Genomic DNA, 22,976 nt, shown 5'->3' with positions numbered 1-22,976 from the left:
GGCTTTATAAATATGCCATAAATGCTTAACTTATCAAACTGACTTGTGTACAGTTTTTGTGTTTCATTCATCCCACATATAGGTTCTTTAAATTGTGGCTGTTTTAAATTACCTTCACTAATACTTTCTGGAGGAGAGCATCAGAAGCAATGGGTGATATTGCTGTCACCCTGATAGGAATCTCTCCAATTTGCTTTGGTTTGATTGCAAAAATGACAGTTTTCCCATCTTCGCTTGGTACCCATATTGACCGCTGGTTTCCCATGGCATTTATATCATTAGAAATAATAAGAATTTCAAAGGTGTCACTTGTATCGAGAGTCACTGTAACCTACAAAATAGAAATGGTTAATTAATGTTTTTCTGCTACTAGCGAAGACAGTTAATGTGACAGCACTCTTAAGAACTTTCATTGGTTTGTGCTGTACTACCTACCGAGGGGCACAGAAAGGATCTCACACAGATGTGACTACTATAGGTTGCTGGCTTACATAACCTTAGACTATCTAGCAACACCCAAGAAAAATACAAACAAGAAAGAAAGGGAGGATGGGCAAGTGGGAACTAGGAGAATAGAAACACTGGAGTGAGAACAGAAGAAAATATTTTGAAAATAGCACAAGCAAAGCACGGTAGAAGCTAAAAATGTTCAAAACAAAGAACAGAGCTAACACACATCCAATAACTGAATGACTAACTTAGGAATATATACGCACATACTCTCTCTTTCTCTCTCAACTATAAGTGCATTTGTCAGAGTGGGGAAGTTGAGAATTTGAGCCATTATTTATTTTAATGTTTTATCACAGAGGAAATTCATGAGAGACACTTGACTGATCAGTTTCTCAAGAATTCTGTTTTTTATTAAATTATGAAATTGTTTGCAATGTGTCAGCTTTTATATATGCACTTTATATTAGTAAAGAAAAAAATCAAAAGGATTATGCTGTGGATTGCCAAGGCAATGTAAATCTCATTCAATCATAATTAATCTTTAATTATCAACTTAAATAGCCCTTTTGTTTAAATTGTTATAATGCATACTATCTGCATAAGTTTGACAACTTCATTCCATTTGAAATTTGAAAATATTTATTAGATTTATGTAATTTTTTATATATAATTGTTTTAATAATTTCATGTTGCTACAATCTATGTTCATGCTATAAAAAAAACCCAAGAACTGCTACACACACATATTCTGGATTGCAGTCAATGCTGGCTTTGCCTTGGTGGAAAGTGCTTCCACTTGCACAAATTGAGACAACTTCAGAATTTTTGGAAACTCTGTTAGTTTCAGTAGAAGGACTCATTGCTGCATATTTGTGGGAAGACAAGTTAAAGCCCTTGAAGAAGGAATTGTATATCCAAAATGCATTATGTAGAATAAATATTTCAGGCACTCTGAGAATCGCTTCTCTCTTGGTTTTGTGCAGCATCCAGTGCTTTTCCCTTTTTGTTGATTCAATGGAGCTTAATCACTAGTAAATGTGTTTAGGATTGCAGCTTAAGAAAGCCAAGGCAATATATTTGATAAATTGTTTCACAGTTGTAAATGGGGAAAAACTGATTTTCTGTCCCCTATGGCCAGAAATAGGTAGGCTGAAGCAGGCTCTTTCCTAATCCATACTCCAGCAAGTTAGTGAACTGCACCAGAAAACAATTTCCAGAGGGGTAGCCATGTTAGTCAGTTGCAGTAAACGCAACACAGGGATTTGTGGCACCAACAAAGAGATTTGTGGCAATTATAAGACATTTCTTTGTTGTTGTTTCCCCCCAGAAAAGTTAACCTAGAGTTGGTAAACAGCAAAGACAGGGCAATTACAAAACAGATTAAAAAAATTAAAGGTTTTAATATTTTTACCTCAGTGCTTTCTTTCAAATAATTGAATATGTTGACTTCCAATATAAACTGCTCTCCTCTTGTAACACTAGGAGGAAGGTTTAAGGAAACAAAAAAGGGCTGGAAGACTTCTAACTGGAAAACAAAAGTAATACAACAGTGAACCCTTGTGGTGTATAGCCTACTTGTTAAACAGAATACAATTTAGAATACATGGGGTTGTTCATTCAACCCGGAAGTGAGAAAGTCGCAGGAGGCAGTGCGCGTGCTCACTCCTGCTTGTGCACGAACACGTCCACTTTCTGTTTAGAATTTCCCAACAGACCTTGACGTAAGGACACACATTCTCCCACCCCACCCAAATTGGCCAGTTAGGATCTACCTGACCAAAGCCTGCCATCAGGCTGCTATGCTGTGCTGTGCTGTACAGTGCAGTGCACGCCTTGAAGAAACTGAATGCAACGTCCACAGAGCAAATTTGGTTCTGTTTTGCTTTTCTAAAAATCAGTCCACTTGAAGTACCTCAGCAGGATTGTAAGAAGCTCACATATACAGGTTAGGCAAGTATGCCTTTCCCACAGATGCAGGAAGCAGGTGTAATCACAGTGCCCACCAACAGGCCCGCCTCTCAGAGTTAATGCAGGGCTCCAAACACGGCTGCACCATCCCAGTAGTCTCACATATGCAGAGATGTCATTTCCAAAACATTGGCCCTCTCTATGCCCAGCATTACATTTAGCTATATTGGGCGCCTGAACCTTGCACAGGGGCAATCTGATTAATTCTTAAGGCCTCTCTGAAATGGGCATGTCACCTCCAGTTAAAAAAGGAATTTACTGCTGACTATAACCAAAGAACTTGAACTACTGGTTCAGGAGCAAAATAAACTATATTAAGAGTGTGCTGTGCTTAAAACCAATAAAATATTATGGCTGTGATACAACTAGGGTTGCCAACCAGGAATTATTTTGTTGATCTGACCAGTAAAAATACATTATGTCAGGCAAGAAGTGCAGGGCCTACCCAGGACATTTCACTGCCGGAGGTGGAACAACAAGTGCTGCCCTCAATCCCAAAAGTCAAGGTGCACAGTATCCGAGGCTCACCAAGTTATTTTGGCACATGAGGAAGAAACCCCACAAGCGCCTGTCCTTCAGGTTAACAACACAAAAAGCAACTTACTGCCCTTTCATGACATCTAAAATCAGCTGCCTCAGGCAGCCATGGCACTCTGCCAAATGCTGAGGCCAGCTAGTGTCTAAAATATAATGAACTCCAGATCTTGCCAGGCCCCACAACTGACCCATCAGTTTCTGCCCTGGCACCATAAGTACCATTTCACCCCTTCATAACCCACCTCAGTATCACTCAAGACACCACTGTTTCTGAAAATAAAAGCTGGCAACTCTGTAATCCAATGGGCAAGGGATTGTGTGAATAAAGTAGAGCTTACCCACATATTTCCACATTTCCAAACAGCACCTCCCACCAGCCAATGCATTCAAAAAACTGACTGTGATGTGGCGGGCAGGGCAGAGTGGGGCTGATATTCAGGAAAATAAGTCCCACTTTACACATAGATCTCAATTCACACTTCTGGATCATGCCATGTTCACAAGGAACATGCAATAGGAAAATATATATCGTATGGAAAGAAATATTTTAATCAATACCAGATGCAACTCATTCCTAAATACTGCTAACATATTAACACTATATGTATAAAGCCTGTGTAATGCTCAATTAGATGTTTCTATAAAAATATTCTTCGTGTGTGATAATGTAAAACATGTTTTCACCATATGGAACTCTAAAAATGGAACTGAGCAATCCAACAATGTACAGTGGGGAAATCAGTCACTGTGAGAACTGAAATGGAATCTTGGCTTTGAATTTATTAAAGACGCCTCAGTTCTAGGCATGAGCAGCCAAGTGTATACTTTCATAAACTCTGAAATCATCAGGTTTAATCAATCTCTGCCAAATTACATTCAGGAAAAAAAGAAATATAGAGGTTAATCCCACATGAGCCTGAAATAAAATGTAAGATCCAAATCCAAATTCCTGAATGAGGTGATGCTCATGATCAAATGTTTCATTTCATGTATAACTGCCAGACACAAAGCCTGGACAACCCATCTTTTTTATTATAATCTCAGGTTTGACACTAAATATTGTTTATTAAATTCACTAATATTGATTTATTTTAAAAACTTGTACCCTGCTTATCTTAAGACAAATCAAGGTGGCGAACAAAAACAAATTATATCAGCTAACGAGCTCAATACTAAAATCACCAATAAACACTGTTGCTCCAATCTAGCTAAGCTGGTCATGGTTAAAACCCACTGAAACCAACAGAACAAGTTAGTTGCGACTAATATGTCATACTTTTTACTACAGCCTAGTTCAGACATAATGGGAAATCAGGCTTCATGTTGCTAAGTGAATGAGCTGCAGCAAGCCTCAGGCTCATACAATCCCCTTTCCCTTCTCTTCTTTCACATGCAAGAGAAGGAATTCAGAAGCATCCATTTCCAGTTTTAAACTAACTACAGCCCCCTTGATGTTCTTACTCTGAGAACTGTGATTTGTTTAAACTGCAGTTTCAGAACAAATCAGGATCTGAAACCAGTTTGGTCCTGGCTTGTTTTCACTAACCATAATTTAAACAAACCAGTTTCCCAAGTTCAGAGAAGTGTGGTTCGTTTAAAACTAACCTTATTTATATATCCTGTGCCCCACCCTCATGAACAACTCTGGAAGCAGGTAGGGCCACCAATGGGCCCACTGCCTGATCAGGATAACATGGGTGTTCCTTTGCAAAGCCATGTTGCTTCTGTCAAAACAAGTCTTATTCCTCTGTATTAACAAAGGCCACCTGGTGCTCCTGTGGCCATGTGCAGCTCCACCTTGGATTTTGCGCCACACTGGACCGAGCCAGCTAGGAGGGAAGCCTGAGAACAGAACTCTGCATTATGCTTGACTAGCAACATTCTACCAGCATAGGCTAGGAGTGCTCCTCCATTCTTATTATTAAATATATGCATTGCTTCCCACTGCAAAAAGCAGATTCAGAGCCGATTTACACACACCATACAGAAATTCATGATTAATGTAATAAGAAAACAACAGCCTCAAAATCAACATAAATCATAATCAGCACAATAATACAAATACAAATAAATACCATAAAAACTGTATGATCTAAGATCAATGCAATGCGAAAAGTGTTCATCCACAAATTAGGCTTGGCCCCTCGATGACCAGGTGGCAGCAGTGCTAGGAGTGCTTCTGTGCAACTCTGGCAGGTGTGTCAACTATGGCAATTGTGTGTGTGAAAAGCCATTGCCTATGCTGCCCTCAGAGCAAAAACCCACACTCCTATTCCATCAGAGGTGGAGGGTTAGGCTTCCAGAATATCCCATATCATGCAGGGAATAGAAACCCTGGCTCTTCACTAAGGCAACAAAAGTTAACTTTACTTTAAATTATGTTTTTATAGTGATGCTTTCAGCTCATCCAAACCCTTTAAGGCACAATCCTATGGCCACTAGACAGCAGCTAGATGGCCATGGGACTCGTCCGTTTCAGGGAACCGACCTCAGAGCCTGCACTCCAAGGTCGGTTCCTGGAGAACCACCTCCCCACCCCCTCCTCCGCCGCCCAGTAGACGGCACAGACTGTCCTCGCAGTCAGCGCTTGTAAGAGCAGTGCAGAGCAGGGGGAAAGGGGACGTTCCTAGGGTGGGGAATTCGTAAGTGCTGGTACAACACTTCCTATGTGTCATCCAGCATCCCCACCCTGCGCTCCAATGCCCCATGGCCAGACAGCTGAAATCAGCCATCTAGCCACGAATGCAGGGCGGCTGGAGCGTGGAGGAGAGGATCCCCTCCACTCTCCTCCCGCCGTGCATTGGATAGGCAGTCACCTCCGAGTTTGGAGGCGGCCATCTATCCACATAGGATTGCTCCCCCTAACATTATTTTTTAGACTGCAGTGCCCTCTAGAGTCTTTAAATATTTACTGTAGTTACTTATTGCTTTTTCCCTTCACCTGACCCTCTTGGTTCTTGAGACAGCATCTCTCTGGAAAGCAAGGATGGGCTACAAGCCTTACTCTGCCCAGAACAATAAGGCTTTTCTAACCAGCCCTTATATCCTGAATACCTAGATGGCGCCTTCGCCTCGGGAAAAGTGGCTTCTGGAGGCAGAGATTTAAAGCGGCAACACACCAGGTGGAGGGTATATAACATATTCCCTGTATGCTGCTTTTCTACTGCAACTCCCCCTCCCCAGTTTTTTAAATGGTTTCTGTTATATTCTGCATGTTCGTTAACAATTTTTTTCTTATCCTCAACTTAGGGCACAATCCTATCCAATGCAAGGCAGGAGAAACACGGAGGGAATTGTTTCCTCCGTGCTTCTGCTGCCCTACATTTTTGGCTAGACAGCTGATTGTGGCTGTCTAGGCGCGGGAGGGCAGAGCAGGTGAGGAGGCTGCCGTACGACACACTGGATGTGTCGTACAGGCATTTCCAACCTCCCTGGCCCAGAACGCCCTCTGGGAAAGCCCCATTTCGGCTGCTTGGCACTCCTCTTGCGAGCACGGAGCATGGGGCTGTTCCACGCTGCCTCCAAGGCAGCACGGAAGTTGCAGGAGGTCAGTTCTCCGGGAACCAACTTTGGAGCGTGGGCTCCGAGGTTGGTTCCCAGAAAACCAGATATCCTATGATCGTCTAGCCACTGACGAGAGGCCATAGGAGTGCTCCCTCCAAGACACAGATGTTCTTCATCACCTGTTGACTTTAACCAATGGCTTTGTATGTAGTACAGATAGCATTTTCAAAATGTTACTTTAGAGGCTTGGATTTCAACTTCCTAACAACCTAGATTTGGCTTCCAAGACACCCCTTGACTACATTTCCCAATGTTAGTGGTACTCACTGGTACCACACCCACTGACCTCCCCAAAACTCTTTAGACACCATTTAGGATGCAGTCTTATGCATGTCTATACAGAAAAAAAGTCCTACAACTCCCAGCATCCGCCAGCGAGCATGGCTAGCTGGGGAATGCTGGGAGTTGTGGGAGTTTTTTCTATGTAAACATATATAGGATTGCACTCCTAGACACCTCGTGATTGCATTCAACAATCTTTGTATCACACAGACGAGTCACTGTCATCAGCATATCTGACACAAACTCAATGATGACTGAGTGACTTGTCTGAATCTATGACTGAATCTCCCATTTTGCAGACTTTCCTTCTCTGTGCTCCTCCCCACTAAAAAAAACCAAAAACCACACACACACACACACACACACATATGCCCACAGCACAAAAAATATTAGTATATTGTCCCAAATGCTTTAACTGCGTAACATAGAGTATTAGAAACTATCTCATTGAGAAAGCAATCCTATGCTCTTGCTGGAGCATACTGGAACGCTCCATTTGTTCCAGAAGTCAGTGGGGAGACGGAGCATTCTCTATTTTTCTTCCATCTGTTCACAGGAGAAAAATCAGTCTCTCCCACTGCCAGCAATGGGACAGATACATTGAGACACAATCTTGAGTGTATCTAAATGTTTTTCTGGGTCAGGGGTATGGTTGTCAAATGGCAGGGCTTAAGATCCTTCAAATCCTTGGTTACTCCCTCCCCGCCCACTGGCATGCTGACAGAACACCCAGTTTCCCCGCTCTATGAGGTCAAGGTTCTGGCCTCATAGAGCAGGGGTGAGCAATATGTGGTCCTCCAGATGTTTTGGCCTACAACTACCATCATCTCTCACCACTGGTTATGCTGGCTAGGGCTGATGGGAGTTGTAGGACAAAAAAATCTGGAAGGCCAAGTTGCTCACCCCTGTTGTAGAGAAAGCCACCACAGAAGTGTCCACAATCACTGGGAGAAGCCAAAAAGAGGGCACCAAGATAAAAGGAACATTTCTGAGGTCGTAGTTCTGTCTAGGGCCTTCGAGGGTTTTTTTTTCTAGACAATCCTATTGCCCCTGGGATGCTGTCTAGTGACCATAGGATTGCTCTTTAACTTAACTAGTAATGTTGCTCTGAATGCGTGGACAATGTTTGTTGTATTTTAAATGTTGATTTTTGTTTTTACATTGTTGTCAACTGCCCTGGAATTAAATTTAGATGAAGGGCAGTATACAAATATTTTAAATAAATAAAAAAAAATACATGGATAACTGCAATACTGTGAAGAGCTATTGTACAGATACTGTGGCCTTGCAAATGAGCTTCTGTTCAAGTGCTGTATATTTGAAGGCCTTTAACTTCCAAGCAAATCAGACTGCTGGGTTTTGTTACCTCAATGGGCATTTTGACCACACCCAGTCCAAGGTTTTCAGATATTATAAATGCGCTGGCTACCCAGGAAGTAATGGTATCCGGAACAGTAACATTCACTGTTGCTCGAGTAGATCTGAAGACAGAAAAAAGACAGAAGAATAATTTTAAAAACCACACAGCTGATGGTCACTAGATTACAATTTTCCTGGCAGAGTAGTGGATGTTTTGTTAAATCAGGTTAGTTGCCTGCAGAAAGATTTGCAAAGGTACAAATGAGGGCTGAACACTTTTACTGAACACTGAACATTTTTGAACACGATTTATGAGGCAAGGTTGTCTGCCACATAGATGTTTCTAAACCTGCAGTGGACATATGCTAAGCATCCCCAACTGGATGCAGGTCCCTAACACACATCCAGTACATGCTTACAGATGTGCATTTCTGCTTCACATTTTATGGGGTGGAGGGGAAGAGGGAAAGTTCCATTGTGCAAGCAGACATTTGCTCCTGTGACATTGGATATAGTCCATCGTTTCGAATGAATTCTCTCAGGCTTGTTTAGACCTATTCTGCATCTTCCGAAGAATACTGCACTTTGAAGGTAAGGAAATAACTTTTCATGCACTTCCAGGTCTAACTTGAGGATTTTACTCACATTTTGTACTGTACTGTAATACAAGTTATAAATGACAGTAACTTTTCACTTTAAAAATCTCAACTTATCAGTGCATAAACATTAATACAAAACTAGAAAGTTGTACAAAGATACATTAATGATTCTCTTGTAAGGAAGCATAAAGAAAAAATATTTTTGTTTGTTTTACCTTGTCGTGATTTCACGCCAAATCCATGTCTCTGGAAAATTTGTCCTTACATGGGGACTACCAAGATCAGCAGGCACTGCCGTGTTCATTGAAGGGTGAGAACGTTCAAAATCATACTCTGATATAGCAGTATCTGCTTGGGGGAAAAAAACATTGTAAGGTTTGTTTTTTATAATCAAGAAAAAATAAACTGGGCTGGATCCCAATTTCACCTTCTGTGAACACTAGATCTCCTTCTATCCATGGAGGGCTTTTGATTCAATGGAGGGATTCCACTGGCAGAAGGGAGGGGGTAACATTTGCCAATTTACCTCTCCCTCTGCAGCCCCCAGCACCGCCTCCCACACTGTTCTGCAGGGCCCCCAGCCCTCCAAAGCAGATTTTCCAAGGATGCAAGGGGCTGTAAGGGAGGAGGGAAATCAGCAAGTCATCTCCCCCTCTACACACATGCGCGCACACACACACACATACGCGCGCACACACACACACTTCTCCCAGTAAGTCTGGATCCAAGACACTGTGTTTAGGATCTACAGTGGTGAGAAAAAGTTTGTGAACCCTAATGACAATTATGGAAATTCCATAGTTTTACCACGATACCCTCTGTGAATCAAAACTAGTCTTTTTCTAAATATCCAGTAGGGTTTATATTACCAATTCCATGTCTTGTGAAATAAAACAATGTATAAATTAGGCAAACAATGAGTACTTAAGAGTCAAGGTATGTGCAAAAGTAAGTGAACCCCTGGTTGCAACAGCTCAGTTAAAGGGAATAATTAGAATCATGTGTTTAAGTAATTAGGTAGATCTTCAGGGTAGGTTTGGGAGGCCCCACCCTATAAGAGGATCAGAAACTTTGTGAGTTTGGTCTTCACCATACGGTTGTGTGGAAACATGTCATGATCAAACGACATCTCTGAGGACCTCAGAAAAGCAGATATCGCTACTCATCAGTCAAGAAAGAGTTACGAACCCGTTTCTAAGGAGTTGGAGCTCTACCAATCCATGGTCGGACAGATAGTCTACAAATGGTGAAGGTTCAAGACCACAGTTACTCTACCCAGGAGCAGTCATCCTACCAAAATCTCTCCAAGAACTGGGGCATTATCCACGAAGTAAAAAAGAACCCCAAGGATGTTCAGGCCACTCTCACCTTGGCTAATGTCAGTGTTCATAACTTAAAAATCAGAAAAAGACTGAACAAGAATGGTGTTCATAGGAGAGTAGCCAGGAAGAAACTACTGCTCTCTAAAAAGTATATTGCTGTCCATCTGAAGTTCGCTAAAGATTGAACAGATGATCCCCAAGACTTCTGGAACAATGTTCTCTGGACAGACAAGTCAAAGGCAGAATTTTTTGGCCTCAATGAGAAATGTTATGTTTTGCAAAAAAACAAACACTGAGTTCAAACAGAAGAACCTCATCCCAGCCATCAAGCATGGTGGTGGGAATATGATGGTTTGGACCTGTTTTGCTGCCTCAGGAATGAAACGGTTTGCCATCATTGACACAACAATGATTTCTGCAGTATATCAAACAATTCTAGAGGAGAGTATCAGGCCATCCATCCGTAAGCTGAAGCTGAACTGAACGTGGGTGATGCAACTTGACAATGATCCTAAACATACAAGCAGATCTACAAAAGAATGGCTGCAGAAGAAGAAAGAAGAAGAGAGCTTCGACTATTGGGCACTATAGAAATGAAATAAATAAATACATGAAAAAAATTCCATGTTTTAGAATAGCCTAGTCAAAGTCCACCCTTAAACCTATTGCAATGTTGTGGCAGGACCTGAAGCGAGCTGTTCATGCAAAGAAGCCCTGAAATGTCACTGAGTTGAAGGAGGACTGGGCCAAAATTCCTCAAACTGATGTGAGAGACTGACCAACAGTTACAGGAAACGCTTACTTGAAGTCATTGCTACTCAAAGGGGTGCCACCAGGTACTGAATCTAAAGGTTCACATACCTTTTCTCGCAGGGATATTGAATGTTGAATCAGTTGTGGATAAATAAATGTTGAAACAGCATCATATTTGAGTGTCATTTGTTTACTCAGGTTATCTATTATTCTTCATGTAGTATTATGGGGTTAGATTAAGATGAATAACATTTTATGTTGGAAATATGTGACAGTCTTAAAAGTTCACAAATATTTTCTCGTCCCTGTACGTAGTATGCTCAATGATGTTAATACACTGAATCATAAATTGTGTCCCCCTCACTTGTCATTTGCTTTATGATCGAGATATTATGAGCTACAAAACAAGTTATTAGTTACCTGATCTGTCTTTACTTACTGAAATCATTGTAGTCTTCGTGTTCTGGAAGGATGGCATCAGTTGATACCCAGAGATTGCATTTCTGAACACAATGTAGAAAAAGATCTTTCAATTTAAAAATGTGCAATATATGAATATATTTCCCCAACCTGTTTTATTACTTTTTTTTTTTACATATTTTAGGGAATGTATAAATAAAAAGGTTTCAGATTAGAATACCCCCCACCCCGCAACAACAACTAGTCTTGTGGTGGAGAAAGATTTCAGTTCCCACAAAGAGCTGACCTTCCCTCTGTCGGATCTCATCTGAATACATGTGTATGCTAAACATATCTGGTAGTGAATATACCTACAGAATACCATTTTTGACTTTGTATATGTTACTAACATTTTATGTTCCTTCAAACATAAAACAATTGAGGAAGAGGAAATTAATGTATACATTTTAGAACTGTACCTGAAAGACATCATAGGAATTTATGGGTTCACTGTAAAAGAGTTCTTTATTATATAAACTTAGCTCATGATGTACCTAGAACGAACAAACAAACAGAGTGTTTTGAACTAGGAAAGCTTCAAGAATCTGATTAAACGTGCTCACATGGATCTCACTTTAACAAAGTATACTCTACTTAGCAGCTGCTTTATTTGTAAGAGGAACAAAGTGAAAACTAAAGATATGACAATCATGAAAAGCAACAGTAGATCATCCATCATATTTAGGTCTTAATATGAAGTTTACAAATAGAGAGATCAGGAGCTGAATATATGAAAGTGCTAACAAAACGATTGAAGGAATCAGGCTGAAGCAGCAGGAGAGAAGGGAAACAGGGGGCCATCAGCTCTGCTGAGAAGGTACCTCTAGCAGACTCCCCCCTCCATTAACTGTCACCTGGCAGCAGGGATTCCATCAGGCTGCCGTAGAGGGAGAGAAGGAAAGCAAGGCCAACCCAACAGCTCTGCTGAGGGAACAGCTACTGTTAGCTCCTCCTTTCGTTGAACTGTTTGCACTCCATCTGGTCAGTATTTTATTTTTTTATTACATTTCTGTATCGCCCAATAGCCAAAGCATTGCACTTTGTAATTAAGAACAAGTGTCTAAGTTTGCTTTTTTCCCTCTCCCTCTCCCTCCTCCAATCCCCTTTTCCTTTTGTGTCATCTCTTATAAGCCTGAGGGAAAGGACAGTCTTATTATTGCTCTTTGTAAGCCACTCAGAATGCCTTTTTTGGCTCAAGAGTGGGATAAAAATCCTTCAGATACATAAATACATACATAGGGAATAAATTAAAAATATTTCCTTTCTTCTCCCCCTCCCATCTACCACTACCTCAGTGTTGTCAATAGTCTCACTGGATCATCTGCGGAAGGAAAAGGCACAAACCACACATTACCTTAAATCAGGCAACTTGTGGCCCTCCAGATGTTTTGGCTTGTAACTTCCATCAGCCCTAGCCAGAATAGCCAATGGTTATATAGCTGTAGGCCAAAACATCCAGAGAGCCACAAGCTGTCCACCCTGCCTTAAATGATCACCAACCCACCTCTCTACTCCACATCACCCAGTAATATTTAATTACAGCAGACGCATGATGTGACATCATCAAGCTCAGCATTTCCCCACACCCATAAGCAGCTACCACTGAAGCAGAGCCAGATGGGGAACACCACACATCTGCTTTTACCAAACGTTCAACCAAGGAGGGATCTTAAGTCAGTGGTAGAGCACCTGCTCTGCAAGGGGAAGGGGGAGCCAGTGGCAAAGGGCTACTACAAAGACAGGGAGGCCCAGTAGGCCTCCTCTCCAGTGGCAAATGATCCTCATAATGTCACTTCCTGACCGGTGGGAAGTGACACACAGAGCATAGTTTGCGGCCAATGAAAGACTGCAAATGGTGCACCAAGCATTACTTCCTATGAATGAAAATGGGCCATAGTCAAGGCCCATCATCCCCAGAAGGAAATTACTGATCTTTGCTGGAGGTGTCCCCCACCTTCTATCCCCTCACTTTCCCCAAGTGAGGGACTTTTCTCCTTGGGGAAGCGAGGAGGAGAGCCAAAAGAGGGGGACTGGCATGAATCAGACCTTTCTGTCACACGCTCAGAAGCCCCTCAAGGGTTTTTGAAGATTTGAAAGAAATGCTTTAGAGGTCTGACTGAGTTTCAGGGCAAGTATCAAGTTGCTCACCCATCCCTAGAGGAGATGCAGGTCGTTTAAGGTCAAGCAGGTCAAGCATTTAAGCATTTAAATGCTTAAATTAAGCATTTAAGGCACCATGTAGGCTTACTGAAGACGATTCATGCTATTCCCTTTGGGAACCTGAGACTGGAGTAGTGGTTGTGTTGCCTGTGTTAGGAATCTGCTAGCTTCCAACATATTCTATAAGTATATTTGCAAATAAAGACACCTTACATCTCCAGTGCCCTCTATCATCACAAGGAAATAAACTGTATAAAAAAGCCACCCCCAGGAACGGGGGATGGACAGCAAGGGATTAGGAAAGATTGAAGTTTGTGGTCAGACTACACCAGACAGAACAGAAATGTGTCATCCTATAGTTAAAACTGGGGTACATAAACAAAGTAAGCACGCAATCCTCTGGGGGTGGAAATGTTGGGTATTTCCAGCAGACCAAGGTATAACAAGTGACATAAAGGGAAGATATGAATGGATATGAAGATGTGGGAGTAAAAGAATAAAGTAACAAATCACATCACATATCATGTTCAAGTGTAAAACTATAAAAGTAGTAAACAGAAGATACTGGATGGGGTCATTCCCAGCAGGGTGTCACTTTCTGCTAGCAGAAAGCTGTAATGGGAAATATAAGAACTGTGTTCTTGTAAGGTTTTAAGTTGTGTTAGCTACTACCATGGTACCATCTTCTTTCTATAACTGTCTTAAATGTATTTGCTTTATGTTACGTTGTATTTTAAAACATTTACTAAGAGCACAATCCTACAGCTGCTAGACAGCAGCTAGACAGCCATAGGATTTCTCATTTTCTGGGAACCGAGCTCAGAGCCAGTGCTCCGAGGTCAGTTCCCAGAAAACCAACTCTCCACCCCCTCCCCTGCCACCTCGTAGGAAAAGGGGGCATTCCTGCGGGGGGGGGGGGAAGCACTTTTACGATGCTTCTTATGCGCTGTCCGGTCTCCCCCCCACCCCCAGCTCTGAGGTGCCCCGGGTAGACAGCTGAAATTGGCCGTCTAGTTGCAAATGCAGGGCAGCTGGAGTGTAGAGGAGAAGATCCCCTCCGCGCTCCACCTCCCCTGCATTGGATAGTTGGTCGCCTCCAAGTTCGGAGGCGGCTGACTATCCCCATAGGATTGTGCACTCCATGTATGTGTATCCAGTTATGAATTAACTGTCCTGTTTGAGTTGAAGTGTGAATCGTAGGCTATGAACCTTATTCCCCCATACTAGGCAAGGTTGTAGGGACCTGTTCTAAAAGGACACTGTTATTCAAGGCTTTAAAAGCCCAAATAGAGTTTGGACCACATTATTTCCCCTTTAGTTCCCATTTACTGACACAGACTTTAACCACCTGACTGACAGACACAGGTACAGCATTGAGTGTTTCACTGATTAAACTAAACTGACTTGAATCACGTAGGGTCTGCTTCATATATAATAGCTTCTCTTGCAGGATGCAGGTTGTATTCTAATCAACAACCACACACCAATGTAACATGAATGAAAAAGAAAATGACTGCAGAAAATGAAACATTTTCCCCTAAATAAATTCAAAAATGTTGGAGAAAAAAAAATACAGTGAGAATTACTGCATGTTAAGGGAAAGAAGTCTACTACAAACAATCCAGAACATTAACAATTCAATTACTTGATTTTACTATTTTACTATTTTAATGACATGTCTCATAATCATACCTAGTAACTGCTTCTATAACCCTACACAGCTCTGAAAAACACTTCACAAAAAATAAATTCCTTATTAAAAGCTTACCGCATCTTCTGTGATATCACTCCTTTTTCCCAGAAGCTTTGTGCTTTTGTCAACAACTAGAAGTCCAATAGTTGTTTTGGGTTCTGTCACGTTGATTTTGAGGGTGACGTCCTCAGAAGGCCCAGCTTTGTTTTTATTCCAATACATGTTAATCTAGAGGAGAAAATCATAATGGTTTATATTATGCAGTAGGTAATTTGGAACGAGTAATTACTTCCATTCAGTAATTATTTCCTTGCATTTCGTTTGATGCAACTGAAGATCTGGATTAGTCCCGAAACTGTGGAGGAGCCAAATCGGATGCAACACTGAGAAATCCATGTTCAAATCTCTCTTTTTAAAATTGTAAATGCAGCCACAGGAGAGGGCAATTCAGGCTGTGGTCATGGTACTGGACAGAATGTATTAACCATTTGCCTTGTGTCATTTTCCCAGTTTAAATCGCCCTCCCCTCAAAGTTGCTGTTTGCCTTGAGGGATTCTGTATGTTTTCCCCTGTGGGTTAAACGACAGCCCATGAGGGTAAATTGGCTTGGGAAAGTGGTACTGCAGGAGAAAGGATTTAAAACAATCCTTGCCCAGTTCTACAATCCCAGTATTAATCCCCTCCAAGTGACTGCATTTATTTAACATTTTAAAAAATGTTGTGATCTCCGATCATAGATCTCTTGATGTCACATCTCGTTTGGTCTGAAGAAGCAAGAGTCAAGGGGCCAGTTTGGGGGGAAGGAAAGATAAGCTAGGGGTAGAAGTGGTAAGAAGCCTGTGGAAAGGGAGCTGATGAGACTGCAAACAAAGACGAGAGGCCCAAGGCCAGAGGAGTGGGTAGCACAGGGCCTAAGAGGGACTGGAGACAGCAAGTTTTAATAAAGAAAAAAAGGAAGTTGAGCCAAAGCCAGAAGGGGAATTTGGGGCTCCTACTCAGTCAGCGATCACCTACCTTTATGGCAACATACGCATTGTACCACTTTATGGCTGCATTCAGACACAACATTAAACAATGGTTTAGTGCAGGGGTGGGCAACCTGCGGCCCTGCAGGTGTTGCTGAATTGTGACTCCCATCAGACCCCAGCATAGCCAGTGGTGACGGATGATGGGGGTTCCAGTCCAACGACAGCAGGAGGACCACAAGTTGCCCTCCCCTGGCTTACTCTTACAAGAATGCGCACCTACCTGTGCCTTGAGATAACTGGCTCTTCTCTAAGTGCTACCGCCAAATGAGATATAGCTGGTAGTTAGAAGAGGCAAGGCCTTTTCTGTAGCAACCGCTTAGCTGTGGAATGCCTTCCCCGGAGAGGCCTGCTTGGCACTTTTTCCCAGACCTTTTAAAACTTTATGGGTTACCATCATTTTAGCTCTGTAATAAGTTTTAAATTTTTGCTCTTTATTTTAATTGTTGTAGTGTTGCTGCATTATATTTTCTTGCACTTGTTTTAAAGTGATTTATTTGATTTTATAGCTGTACTGGTGCTACATTTAAATTGTATTTTATGTCATTGTGATTTTTAATGTTAGTATTCTTTTACGTATTGTTTTATGTTCTACGCTGCCCACAGAATGACTGTTATGGGGCAGATTATAAACTGAAATAATAGAAGTAGTAGTAGTCATAGTAGTATTAATAATTGTAATAGCACCATGTATAATTCATATTACTTCAGATATAAAGGGAACAGCTAAAGTTCTCCCTAAGATACCAAAGTCCTAACACCTGCAACGCTGCCATAATGCCCTGCTCTGTAAAGCTGTATGGATCAGCAGTTGGTACACCTCATTGTAGGCATCCTTTGCTAGTAGGTACAGCAAGGTCTCGGAAAAGAGTGTAATACAGGATACTCATTTTGGAGCCTGAAACTAATCAACTAGCAATTCGGCTCAGGAAGTAGTTTGTAAAATTCCACCTCCTGACTTAATGGAAAAGGAAGCATTGAACACTTACCTGATTTTTAAAGACAGGCTGAACAGGAACACTCAGAGCGTCATTTATTATTTCGCCATTATCGCTCACATAGTAGGCAATTATGCATGCTGTAGGAGCCCAAGAATGTTCTGGTCTTAGAGTGAATGTTGTGGACTTCTTTTTACCTGCAGCCACAATTTGTTCTTTAGACACCACCTGAGTGAAAAAAGTAACTTTGTTAATCTGCCTACAAGCTGACTGTGCTGCACTTGAAATGGTCACAAGTCCCACAATTCAATCTGTAAAAAGCAACAAAAATCTACAACATACTGCACAGAAATAACATGAATATGAGGGGAAGGTGGTCTTTGCTGTTTCTTCCCTCCCTCTGCATTGACTTTTCCCCCTGCCCCTCTGCAGCCCCCAACGTCACCTCTCCCACTGTTCCAGAAGGTTCCCCAATCCCCCTGAGAAGTTTTGTCCGGGGGAGACAAGGGCATAGGGGACTGCAGTGGGAGGGGGGAATCAGTAAAGATTACCTGTTACTCCGTTCAGCTACCAGAAAAGCTCTGCTGGATCAAAAGCCTCCTGCAAACACTACCTGCTGCTTTTGCTGGTTCCAACTCATTAAAAAATATATCCCCGCTCTAATTACACTTAGTTCCAACTGGGAAAAAAAACTTATTTTTTAGAGCAAAATCATTTCCTGTATCTGGGATATTAAATTACCACCAGAATACTTGACAGGAATTATTGTTATTGTTTCAATAAAACTATGTGGACTAATCAGCCTAATGCATTTCTTTTAAGAAATATTTAAATATCCTAAAAGAGTACAAAATTTATGTCCAGCTCAGGTTGCTTTCAGGCAGTAAGAGAACAATCCCATGGCCACTAGACACTAACTAGACGGTCATAGGATTTTTCGGTTCTTAGAAACCAAGGTTATCCAGCCTCAGTTTCCAGAAACTGCGTTCCCCGCTCCTTCCCCCACCTCCTCGTAGCCAGCATGGTTCTTTCTGTGCTGCTGCCATCTCCGTGCTGATAAACAGAGCATGGAGAGGGTGAAAAGGGGGAGGTCCCGGGGGTGGGGAGAAGACCACGGAAGCTGCATTAGACAGCTTCCTATCAGGTCTCCAGGCCCCTTCCCTCCCCCTCCCCAAAGCCACAGCTAGACATGCGAAAACACATGTCTGGACACAAATGCAGGGCAGCTGGAGCAGAGAGGAGAGGATCCCCTCCGTGCATCATCCACCCTTCATCGAGTTCAGAGGCTGACGTCTATCTTGATAGGATTGTGCCCTTAGTTTCCTAAGAGGTTCCCAACGAACTAAGATCAGTACCCATGGCGTATTGGTTTCACATCCTGGTTTGTACCAAAGCCGATAACCTTAGGGCTTCGCTACATGAGGCTTTTATCGTGCACTTGTGATCAGTTATTCACAGAAGTTTGCAGGTCCTTTAAACAACATCGTCAACTTCCAGGACCAATCCTGTGTTTTATAGCCTTTATCCCAGCGTTTTTCTTAATGGAGAAATTGCACTATTGTCTCTCCATGGCGCTCCAACAGCAATGTGTAATTGCACAATTCCGCTATATCACAGCTATACCACAGCGCCATTTAGTGGCTGTATAATGATACATCTAGAACGTCCAGAGAAAGGAAATCCCTGAAAAAAAGCACGTGTAAAGGAGCCAACCTTAATCCTGCAAAGAAGCTCCAGTAAAGGTGCAGGATAAAAGCCTGGTACAGAGAAGCCCTAAACTTCCTGGATTGGACATAAAGGGAAACTATTGTTAATTAACCCAGGAAGTCTTCAATTGCTGCAGGCTTAGAAGGGAGGAGGGAAAGGGCAACACAAGGACAGAGTGCACAGGCACAAAGTTCATGCATAACTCAGTTTATTAAGCAGAAATATGTATGCCCAAATCAGGCCCATAAGCCATTTGGTCCACCTCCAATTGCCGAACTCCATTTGGAAACCACACCATTTCCTTGAAAAGCCAAACAAAGCTGCATGTAAATTAGGCAATTTGCAGCATTGACCATGCATTCAGTCAGCACAGATATTTCACACCTTTTGTTGTTGTTGTTTATTCGGTCAGTCGCTTCCGACTCTTCGTGACTTCATGGACCAGCCCACGCCACAGCTTCCTGTCGGCCGTCGCCACCCTCAGCTCCCCCAAGGTCGAGTCCGTCACCTCCAGAATATCATCCATCTTGCCCTTGGTCAGCCCCTCTTCCTTTGGCCTTCCACTTTCCTTAGCATCAGCATCTTCTCCAGGGTATCCTGTCTTCTCATTATGTGGCCAAAGTATTTCAGTTTTGCCTTTCATATCATTCCCTCAAGTGAGCAGTCTGGCTTGATTTCCTGGAGTATGGACTGGTTTGATCTTCTTGCAGTCCAAGGCACTCTCAGAATTTTCCTCCAGCACCACAGTTCAAAAGCATCTATCTTCCTTCGCTCAGCCTTCCTTATGGTCCAGCTCTCGCAGCCATAGGTTACTACGGGGAATACCATTGCTTTAACTACGCAGACCTTTGTTGTCAGTGTGATGTCTCTGCTCTTAACTATTTTATCACGATTTGTCATTGCTCTCCTCCCAAGAAGTAAACGTCTTCTGATTTCCTGGCTGCAGCCAGCTCTGCAGTAATCTTTGCGCCTAGAAAGGCAAAGTCTGTCACTGCCTCCACGTTTTCTCCCTCTATTTGCCAGTTATCAATCAAGCTGGTTGCCATAATCTTGGTTTTTTTGAGGTTGAACTGCAACCCAGCTTTTGCACTTTCTTCTTTCACCTTCGTCATGAGGTTCCTCAGCTCCTCCTCGCTTTCAGCCATCAAAGTGGTATCATCTGCATATCTGAGATTGTTAATATTTCTTCCAGCGATTTTAACTCCAGCCTTGGCTTCATCAAGCCCAGCACATCGCATGATGTGTTCTGCGTACAGGTTGAATAGGTAGGGTGAGAGTATACAACCCTGCCGTACTCCTTTCCCAATCTTAAACCAGTCCGTTGTTCCGTGGTGTGTTCTTACCGTTGCTACTTGGTCGTTATACAGATTCCTCAGGAGGCAGACAAGATGACTTGGTATCCCCATACCCCCAAGAACTTGCCACAATTTGTTATGATCCACACAGTCAAAGGCTTTAGAATAGTCAATAAAACAGAAATAGATGTTTTTCTGAAACTCCCTGGCTTTCTCCATTATCCAGCAGATATTGGCAATTTGGTCTCTAGTTCCTCTGCCTTTTCGAAACCCAGCTTGTACATCTGGCAATTCTCGTTCCATGAATTGCTGGAGTCTACCTTGCAAGATCTTGAGCATTACCTTACTGGCATGTGAAATCAGTGCCACTGTTCGATAGTTTGAACATTCTTTGGTGCTTCCCTTTTTTGGTATGGGGATATAAGTTGATTTTTTCCAATCTGTTGGCCATTCTTGTGTTTTCCAAATTTGCTGGCATATGGCATGCATCACCTTGACAGCATCATCTTGCAAGATTTTAAACAGTTCAGCTGGGATACCGTCATCTCCTGCTGCCTTGTTATTAGCAACGCTTCTTAAGGCCCATTCAACCTCACTCTTCAGGATGTCTGGCTCTAGCTCAGTGACCACTCCGTCAAACCTATCCCCGATATTATTATCCTTCCTATACAGATCTTCCATATATTCTTGCCACCTTTTCTTGATCTCTTCTGCTTCTGTTAGGTCCTTGCCATCTTTGTTTTTGATCATACCCATTTTTGTCTGGAATTTACCTCTGATGTTTCTAATTTTCTGGAAGAGGTCTCTTGTCCTTCCTATTCTATTATCTTCTTCCGCTTCCGTGCATTGCTTGTTTATCCTTATCTCTTCTGGCTAACCTCTGGAATTTTGCATTTAATTGGGCATATCTCCCCCTATCACTGTTGCCTTTTGCTTTCCTTCTTTCTTGGGCTACTTCCAGTGTCTCAGCAGACAGCCATCTTGCCTTCTTGGTTTTCTTTTTCTTTGGGACGTTTTTTGTTGCCGCCTCCTGAACAATGTTGAAAACTTCTGTCCATAGTTCTTCCGGGACTCTATCTACTAAATCTAGTCCCTTAAATCTATTCTTCACCTCCACTGCATATTCATTAGGAATATTCGTGAGCTCATATCTAACTGATCTGTGGGTCTTCCCTATTCTCTTTAGTCTGATTCTAAATTGTGCAATAAGAAGTTTGTGATCTGAACTACAATCAGCTCCAGGTCTTGTTTTTACCGACTGTATAGATGTCCACCACCTTTGGCTACAAAGGATGTAGTCAATCTGATTTCGGTGTCGACCGTCTGGTGACGTCCATGTATAAAGTCGTCTCTTAGGTTGTTGGAAGAGAGTGTTTGTTATGCACAGTGAGTTGTCTTGGCAAAATTCTATCAGCCTATATCCTCCTTCATTTTGTTCTCCCAGACCGTGCTTGCCTGTAATTCCAGGTGTCGTTTGACTACCCACCTTAGCATTCCAGTCTCCTGTAATGAAAATAACATCTTTTTTTGGTGTACTATCCAGTAGGTGCTGCGGATCCTCATAGAACTGATCTACTTCTGCTTCTTCAGCATCTGTGGTTGGGGCGTATATTTGGATCACTGCAATGTTAAATGGCTTACCCTGAATTTGAATTGAGATCATTCTGTCATTTTTTGGATTGTATCCAAGCACTGCTTTAGCCACTTTATTATTAATTATGAAGGCTACTCCATTTCTTCTGTGGTCCTCTTGTCCACAGTAGTAGATCTGGTGGTCATTTGATGTGAAGTGGCCCGTTCCAGTCCATTTCAGTTCACTGACACCCCAAATGTCTATATTTAGTCTTGACATCTCCCCAATAACCACATCCAATTTGCCCTGGCTCATAGATCTTACATTCCAGGTTCCTATGGTGTGTTGATCTTCAGAACATCGGATTCGTCGTTCACCACCAGCACCATCAGCTGCTAGCCGTCCTTTCGGCTTTGAGCTAGCTGCGTCATCACATCTGGGGCTAGTTGAACTTATCTTCTGTTCCTCCCCAGTAGCATGTTGACCATCTTCCGACCTGGGAGTCCCATCTTCCAATGGTATACCGACATATCTCTGGTTGTACTGATCCATTTAGTTTTCATGGCAAGAATACTGGGGTGGGTTGCCGTTTCCTTCACACCTTTACACAACAATAAACCCACATTTGCCACTACATGTACACTCAGAAGGAAGCCATGGCCAGTTCCAGCTCTCTGATGAGCATACCTGAATGATACAAGAGGTTGCCAACACCTGTTTTTCACACTGACAAATCATTTACATTTTAGGTGTACACTGTAGAATATGCAGATATACATGCGTGTGTGTGGAGTGGGGAATAAATCCAATAGCATATTTTCTGGAATAACTGAGTAAATGAGTATTTTTCCATCTGAAATTACATTTATTGTTTAATACTAAAGACCTTCCATATTGTTGACTATGCTGCTTTTCTTGTGTTTGTTAAGCCTGAATCATTGTAAAACAAATTTAAAATAATTAAAAATTACCATATAGCTGATCTCTTTCACAGGTCTATTGCTTCGAACATGCAGCTCCAAAGGTGTCCCAACCTAGGAAGAATAACATGAGTTGAATGAACATGCCTATTATGATGTAATGCATTATTGGTGAATTTAGAAATTGATGAATTATTGGTAAGTATAAGTTACCTTTACATCTTGACTTGATTTTTTAATTAGGAGATAAGTTGTGCTGGCAGAGTAGAATATATCATGTATGGCTATAGAAGACTGACTCTCCAGAAATTTGGCCTGGAAAAGAAGGCAACCCAAGATGATCATGAAAAAAATGAGGAAATTTGGTGA

At 42.1% G+C, this 22,976-nt stretch overlaps 1 protein-coding gene across 4 annotated transcripts in view; it reads right to left on the bottom strand.

The window, feature by feature from the left end:
- Positions 1 to 22,976, bottom strand: part of CD109 (CD109 molecule) — a 107,573-nt gene that overhangs the window by 36,198 nt on the left and 48,399 nt on the right. For 2 of the 4 annotated variants that reach the window (XR_014786600.1, XM_084826943.1), the window contains exons 12-21: positions 22,821 to 22,922; positions 22,659 to 22,721; positions 17,164 to 17,340; positions 15,225 to 15,377; positions 11,716 to 11,790; positions 11,277 to 11,340; positions 8,978 to 9,113; positions 8,171 to 8,285; positions 1,865 to 1,978; positions 113 to 331 (exon numbers count right to left, since the gene is read on the bottom strand). Coding sequence is in view for 2 of the 4 variants with exons in the window: in XM_084826943.1 (XP_084683069.1) it covers positions 113 to 331; positions 1,865 to 1,978; positions 8,171 to 8,285; positions 8,978 to 9,113; positions 11,277 to 11,340; positions 11,716 to 11,790; positions 15,225 to 15,377; positions 17,164 to 17,340; positions 22,659 to 22,721; positions 22,821 to 22,922 (1,218 nt within the window). In the remaining 2 variants the exon portion in view is untranslated. The remainder of the gene's footprint in view (positions 1 to 112; positions 332 to 1,864; positions 1,979 to 8,170; positions 8,286 to 8,977; positions 9,114 to 11,276; positions 11,341 to 11,715; positions 11,791 to 15,224; positions 15,378 to 17,163; positions 17,341 to 22,658; positions 22,722 to 22,820; positions 22,923 to 22,976) is intronic. The other 2 variants (XR_014786601.1, XM_084826942.1) reach the window with 1 other exon arrangement.

The sequence above is a fragment of the Heloderma suspectum genome, chromosome 1 (genome assembly GCF_057233095.1).
Source record: "Heloderma suspectum isolate Gila_16-S chromosome 1, 16-S_ref, whole genome shotgun sequence".
Taxonomy (NCBI): domain Eukaryota; kingdom Metazoa; phylum Chordata; class Lepidosauria; order Squamata; family Helodermatidae; genus Heloderma; species Heloderma suspectum.
The sequence above is the reverse complement of the archived record's forward strand: the minus strand, read 5'-3'. Positions and strand labels throughout refer to the sequence as shown.